The sequence below is a fragment of the Saccostrea cucullata genome, unplaced genomic scaffold (assembly GCF_032062105.1).
Source record: "Saccostrea cucullata isolate Sc308-1 unplaced genomic scaffold, CSIRO_AGI_Scuc_v1 ctg1380, whole genome shotgun sequence".
Taxonomy (NCBI): domain Eukaryota; kingdom Metazoa; phylum Mollusca; class Bivalvia; order Ostreida; family Ostreidae; genus Saccostrea; species Saccostrea cuccullata.
The window spans coordinates 68,065-75,000 of NW_026928293.1; the positions used below are offsets into that span (position 1 = coordinate 68,065).

Here is a 6,936-nt window from a genome sequence, read left to right on the forward strand (position 1 = left end):
GGGGCCACAATGGGGAATCAAAGTTTTATATAGAAATATATAGGAAAAATCGATTTAAATTTTCTTCTAGCAAAGAACCACTGGGCTAAAAAAGTGAAGCTTATGTGGAAGCATTCTGGGGTTGTAAATCAAAAAAAAATTCTAATGAATCCAACACGAAAATCCGTGTGTATGTGTGTGTGGGGAAGGGGGGGGTCATTTATAGGGAATCAAAGTTTTACATAGAAATATATAGGAAAAATCTTTGAAAATCTTCTAGCTTTCTCAGGAACCACTGGGCCATGTAAAAAGCTGAAACATATGTGCCCATGGAAGGATCATGGGGTAGTGTTTTCAAAATCGGATCAGTTTTGCATTATGTATAACAAGGGAATATATGAAATCTGGTAAAGAAAAAAATGGTAAAAGCTTCTCAGGTGAGCGATGTGGCCCATAATTTTGTATTGTTTTAGTTTTTCTTTGTTTTCATTTTTTCCAAAGTGTTTTAATATTCCAATTATCCCATCCCACCTTTTTCACGGTTTTTTTGAAATTCTATTCCACCATTCCGTCCCAGATCTTAACGTCTCGCGGTGGTGTCTAACCTACTACATATGTATATATATTTAAAACATTAAAAAACATTCGCTTCTACAAACACATCCAGACAGACAAATCGATAATTTATACTTGATCAAATAAAACGTGTCCCAGCATATGGAATGTTATTAGGACTTTAAGATATGATAATGAGTTTATCTATATGTGCAATATTGAATGTTATTGTCGTCCGATTTATTACGCAATGCATGGTTTATCTCTGTGCATACACACTAGTACTTCAGAACGACCAGAAAGTGTATATGTCTGCTAACCATGTAACCATGTTTTTGTTAGGTAGGTATATAAATATTGATATCCGTGAGGCATTGTATTGCTGTATAGCACTTCCTGATTCTCATACGAGCGAGAACTGACACTGATTTGTATAATTTTATCATGAATATTGTTAACAAAGTCAAGATTAAGAACACCTGGGATGGTTAATTTGTCCAGGTAAGTGGTTGTGTGTTGTTATATTTATTATCTATATATTTACTGAGCATTTCAAAAATGTTTGAATTGTAGTGAATGCATGTTTTAAAAAAAATCTATAAAGAGCTGGCCGATTTTTCAAAAATGCGTAATTACCTAGTATATACAACTATATATATGAATTACTCCAAACACATTGTACGCAATAGTTTTGTTATTTGTGTCATCTAAATAGATATATACTCATGTAAATCTAAATAGATATATACTCATGTAATTTTTGTTGTTAGCCATTTGTCGCCCTTAATTATGCTTATTATAATAATTGCCATGCAGTGTCAATTTATAATATTTCTAAATGTTATGTATAATCTTCATTAATGATGGTGGCTCTACATATATATAGAGTAGACTTAGGATTCTTAGGGTGAAATTTTAGGACCTCCAGATTTCTTCCTGTCAGGCTACCTTAATATCTAGTGCTATTTTTAGGTTCATTGATAACAACAAAAATATTAAACTTTAAACATGTATTTTTCCAAGCAATACTTCATTTGCTCCTTAAAAAGCAAGTAATCAATCTACTATAGGAAAGATCAAGGTAAGTATAAGGCATCAAAATAACTTTTTTATACTGTCGTTATTAATGAAACAAAAGAAAAATTAACTTCATAATAACCACAGACACTTATTTCCGTCAAAAATTCAATCCATAAATACTTAATGGGTTTTGTTATTTTACTATGGGTTGAAAAAAATTACAGAAAAAAGTGCCTGTAATTCTAATTAGTATTCCAATGTACATCTATCGTTGTACTAGTATATAGTCTGATATTATTAATATTGATTTTAATTTCAAAAATATATATAAATCCCCAATACTTCCCAGCTTTCAGTTGTAGGCGACAGACATAGAAAACAAAACAACCAGAAGTACATTCGTCCGCATAAATCATAGACACAGCATAATTTCGGTAAACAAAATTGTTAAAATCGCATAAAATTTGTTAAAAGGACATTATTCAAATGCGTTTAAAGTGCAATATTGAATAAATTTCTCAATACAATATGCATGCCAGGGTAACAATTTTGAATTAGAGGCAGCTTAATTTAAGCAAGTGTTAGAGTTATTGCTCTTTGCACCTTCTTTTGTTTCTTTGCTTTGTTTCCTTTCGAGAACTTTTCACAAAATCTAATACCGAAACGAAATACACCTTGTCGGTGTTGAGCTGCAAATTTAGACCAGTACTCACACTTGCAGCATAGCGCGTTGGAAGGGGATAAAAATAGGTCAGTAAGAAATGGTAAAAAAAAAAACAAAAAAAAAAAAAACAAACAAACAAACAGAAACCAAAAAAGATGCATTATAATAATTATGTTATGTTAGAGTAAACGCAATATTGTCCTAAATAAAAATCAGAACAGCTTGTGATTATATAAAATATGACAAATTAATATATGAGTATCTCACGGTAATTAAAATTAACATTAGAATTAACTAATGCGTGTTTTTGTCTACAGCATATATTTGAAAATCTTTGACCAACAATTCATCTTTAAATTATGATAGGCTTAAATCAAATTAGGTATTTACAAAGATTTATATAATTATCTGTAACTTCAGGAAGAATGTGAATTAAAATTTTTTGGATGCGGAAAGACGGAGATCCATTGAATGTTTCTCTTATTTTATCGGGATATTTGAAAATATATAAACATACTATATCTTAATTTATCTTCTTTTTCAGATTTATCAGGATGCTGACTATTCTAGGATTCATCGTTCCATTGTTAATCATTCTGGTTATTTTTGCTGTATCATTCCTTTCAAATTTTGCGACCAGCAAAAAGGTAACTACAACTTATTTCTTTTATCGTCTTAATTTATTTTCGCTATTAATTTCAATCGGGATCAAAATACCATAAATTAGAGGTCCTTTTCATTTCGAGTTTCCTCTTTTTCAGTAAGAAAGATCAACTTATCAACTTCAAGTAGGCAGATTTATCAGGTTGCAAATAGACTAAAGAGAATTTAATAATATCAGTAAGTCTAATTCTCTGCCCCAAAGTTATATTGCTTTGAATTTTGTTTTTTCATGTTGTTTATATGTATCAGTAAACTGAGTAAAGTGAGTTGGGGGTGTTACATGTTATATGATGAATATCACAAAGAAAATTTATGCTTTATGTTGATGTTTTTTTTTCTCTCTAGATTTTTTGAATATCAGCACACCTAGGAGAATGAAAAGATCATAAGTATAAAGAATAGAAAATCATGTCAGGCAACTATTATTTCGTGATTGTTGGACATTTGGACAATCCAATTTTTGAAATGGAGTTTTGTCCACCAACCAGGGCAAATGAACCCAAGGTAACTAAAGATACCATGTTATGTGCTGTTAAGTTACCTGCTTTTCCCAACAAATCTAGTTCTTGTAATCTTTTTCATTGTCAACATATTCAAGGCTTGCTGATGATTCTTTAAAAAAAATATGATGAAGAATAACTTTTTAAAACCAACAAGCAAAGATGGGTGTTTGTGGCCCTTGAATGTTTTCCTTTATTTATACATACCGACCCTTGGTTATTTGGGAATGTTACAAGAATAAAATATTTTTTAAGCCTAATTCAAAATACATGCCCTGAAACAACTTAAATCAAAAGAAACAAAATTGAATTGAATGATAACATGGAATTTGAAAAGAAATACTATGGCCATAAAGTATTTTTCTCTTGTTTTCATATGAAAAGATTTTTTACAAAGTGAAAAAAAAAATTGTGGGCCCCATAAAATCAATGTGGGCTAGTAAAATTTGTAAAGTTGGGGGCCCACATGGCCCCTAAAGTTTAAATTTTATTTGCAACCCTGTATGATGAAGAATAACTTTTTAAAACCAACAAGCAAAGATGGGTGTTTGTGGCCCTTGAATTTCTACTGAAGTTCAGATGTCCAGTGTATACTGCATACATTTTGTTCTATTCTTGTAGAAAGATGACCATCGTCACTTGAACCAGTTCGTGGCTCATGAGGCTTTGGATCTGGTAGATGAACAAGTGTGGACCACGAACAACATGTACCTTAAAATTGTGGACAAATTCAATGAGTGGCTTGTCTCAGCCTTTGTCACAGCTAGCCGTATCCTTGTCTGTTTGTCTGTCTGTATTTTCTATTTAGCTTCTGAATTTTTTTTTATTCCTATGATTTTGAATTAAAAATGGAAACATGTTGTTATAGCTGTAATATGTTTTACAATTTGCCTGAATTTGGATAATGTATCTTTAATACATGCATTATCAATAGCATGAAGTACAATTGGCTCTTCATCATGAATATTAGTATGTAAAAATCTTTTTAAATGCATTTTAATGCCCTTCAAAAAATGTTAATGTGCAGCAAATCCAGCAAAACATACATTTATTATAAGTTAGCATATTTTACAGAAGTTTAAATTTTTTAGCAATTAAAATAACATGTTATTTTGTATTGATGCTTGACTTGAAATACTCTATAAGTGGAAATTTTTAGCGAGAATCAAATTTAGCGATTTGTTCTTAAAAATTGGTATTTTATTTATAGCGAGATGTAATTTTAGTGATTTTAAAATGCTCACATAAGAACCTATTAGAAATAAAACGCAATAAATTTTTAGCAATATTCAATTTAAGTGATCTCTGTACCCTCGCTGATAATGCCAAAATTAAATTCTCGCTAAGAATTCTACTTATACGGTACATAAAAAATACATGCTGTGTGTCTTCCTTAAGTAATATCAAAGGAATGAGATTCATGATGCTTCATGATGTGAAAAATGAGGATGGAATAAAGAATTTCTTCACCGAGACTTATGAAATGTATATAAAGGTTAGTCTTAGGAGCAATAATTACAAATACCATTTTATAAACACTTATCATAGTTGAAAACAGTACTGTAAAATCACATATTTTCGTGGGGTCAAATTTTCGAGGTTTGAGAAAAATAATGGATATGTGGGGATATGATTTCATGGTTGGAGAAGTGTTGAGTATTCATATATATATTAAATGTTACATTTCATGGTGGTCATGAATTTATGGGTCTTTAGATACTTGGAAAACATTGAAAATTAAACCCTCAGCAGAAATTAGTGATTTCTCAGTATTTCAGTGCTTTCTCCACAGGTGTTAAAGTGTTATTTTTAAAACTCAATCAGAAGAAATGAGTTTTGTTTTGGTTTCTTACATATTAGAGGTCTTGTTTGAAGTTTGATTGGGCCTAGATCTAATTAATTCAGACCTCTGTGTTCCAGAACAAATTGTCTGGATTAATGAAGCAACCAATTACAGATTACTGTAACAATTACAGACACACACATAAGAATAGATTGTTTACCTCAAATTTCATTTGCAATAGTATTGTCAGGATGAACAAGTATTTACTGTAATTTACCTGGTAATTTATTTAATTAACAAGTATAAAATCAATATCTGTAATGTTACACCTATTGTTTAATGTCATAAACTAGCATAATTTTCGTTAAATTTGAACAAATACATGTATGTAAAATTGGCAAATTTGATGCTATTTGCCATTGGTTTTGATAAGTAATGTATCGGTATGCTATATTTGTGAATTTAAATGTCTTCTAAATCTCTCTATTTGGAAAACTATGGCATGAACTGTTTTGCTGTACACAGAATCTTTTGTGAACTGGAATGTCTGTGGCATCAGTCAAGAAATGATAAAAATATCTTTTGCTTCATATTTTAACTGTTTAGTGCTAAGGAACTTTATGACTTTGAGATTTGTGGGCCGTAATCAATGCTAATACCATTTTCAGTTCTTTGTATGATGTGCACAGAAAAAAAAAAAAAAAAAAAAAATTTCATTTATTTTTAGCATTCCATGAATCCGTTTTATGAAATCAACAAGCCAATCGTGTCCCCTGCATTTGAGAAAAAAGTTCAGACGTTTGGAAGGAAATACCTAACCGGATGAAGTATGAAATTTACACTTGTGTGTATCTTGTCATTGTGCAATAATGCTATTTTCTGTTTTTACGTATGTTTATGTATATATATATATATATATATATATAAAAAATACAATAAAAAATAACAAAGGACTCTATTTTTTTTCATTTTTTAAATTGAATGTAGATGCTGGCAGGATTTGAAGGACATCTTATGCATGTAAAACCCTTTAATCTGAACTCACTGTGTGTACTTGTGTTATATGTAGCTCTATATGATTTATCATGCACACATTGGCAATTGAAAATTGTTAATGGTGAAAGACATTTGTCATGAGGAAAATTATATATAGAATTCATATTACTAGAATTCTATTATTTTAAATAAATAAAAAAGGATAGTAATTTAATATTTATAAATTGTTTTTTTAAATAGTCACAGTCATACTCATTGGCAATTGAAAATTGTGAATTAGTGAAAGACACTTTTTAAGTGTGGTTTTAGGGAAAAGTATGGGGGTACTTAAATGTATTTAGGTCAAAGAACGAAATTAATGTCAGTATCGACAATACCAGTATTATGTCGGTATCGTATCGATCCTGATCAGTACTATAAATTTGAAGTACTGGATTTCAGTGTTATGTGTCATAGTGTGTTATTTTGTGTAAAGATATTTTTTTTAACTATTTAGGATTTGACTCTTCAATTTAAGTGATATTTAGGATGTGAATTTGAAAATTGTTATATTCATGTATACATTGTATTTGGACAATCATTTGACAGGACTCAATCTGTTAATTATCTGTAATTAATAACATATGGTCACTCAGTTTCAGATCAAGTAATTACCTGATGGTCATCATGAGTAAATCCATGTCTCACTTATAATTACTTAATTAACCCATCATTATTATAAATATACTGTTAGAAATTCATGCTGCAGTCAGAACATTTTAGAACCTTCTATGACA

At 30.1% G+C, this 6,936-nt stretch overlaps 1 protein-coding gene across 2 annotated transcripts; it reads left to right on the forward strand.

The window, feature by feature from the left end:
• The first annotated feature begins 767 nt into the window (after window positions 1-767).
• LOC134277071 (trafficking protein particle complex subunit 2-like) lies at window positions 768-6,072 on the forward strand. Of its 2 annotated transcripts, none has more exons than XM_062759340.1 (7): window positions 768-876; window positions 2,763-2,865; window positions 2,980-3,058; window positions 3,227-3,385; window positions 4,003-4,150; window positions 4,791-4,876; window positions 5,892-6,072. In XM_062759340.1, exons 4-7 carry the CDS (start codon window positions 3,290-3,292, stop codon window positions 5,988-5,990), a joined length of 429 nt encoding a protein of 142 aa, XP_062615324.1. In that variant the 5' UTR covers window positions 768-876; window positions 2,763-2,865; window positions 2,980-3,058; window positions 3,227-3,289; the 3' UTR covers window positions 5,991-6,072. The 2 variants fall into 2 exon arrangements, with proteins under 2 accessions (XP_062615324.1, XP_062615325.1); XM_062759341.1 differs by lacking the exon at window positions 768-876 and adding an exon at window positions 908-1,035.
• Window positions 6,073-6,936: the final 864 nt, after the last annotated feature.

What these genes read in the sequence shown, in the direction of transcription:
- LOC134277071 (XM_062759340.1), top strand. Translation starts at nt 3,290, where the DNA reads ATGTCAGGCAACTATTATTTCGTGATTGTTGGACATTTGGACAATCCA. An exon ending in CCAGGGCAAATGAACCCAAG is followed by an intron (nt 3,386 to 4,002) that starts GTAACTAAAGAT and finishes CTATTCTTGTAG; the next exon opens with AAAGATGACCATCGTCACTT. An exon ending in AGCCTTTGTCACAGCTAGCC is followed by an intron (nt 4,151 to 4,790) that starts GTATCCTTGTCT and finishes GTAATATCAAAG; the next exon opens with GAATGAGATTCATGATGCTT.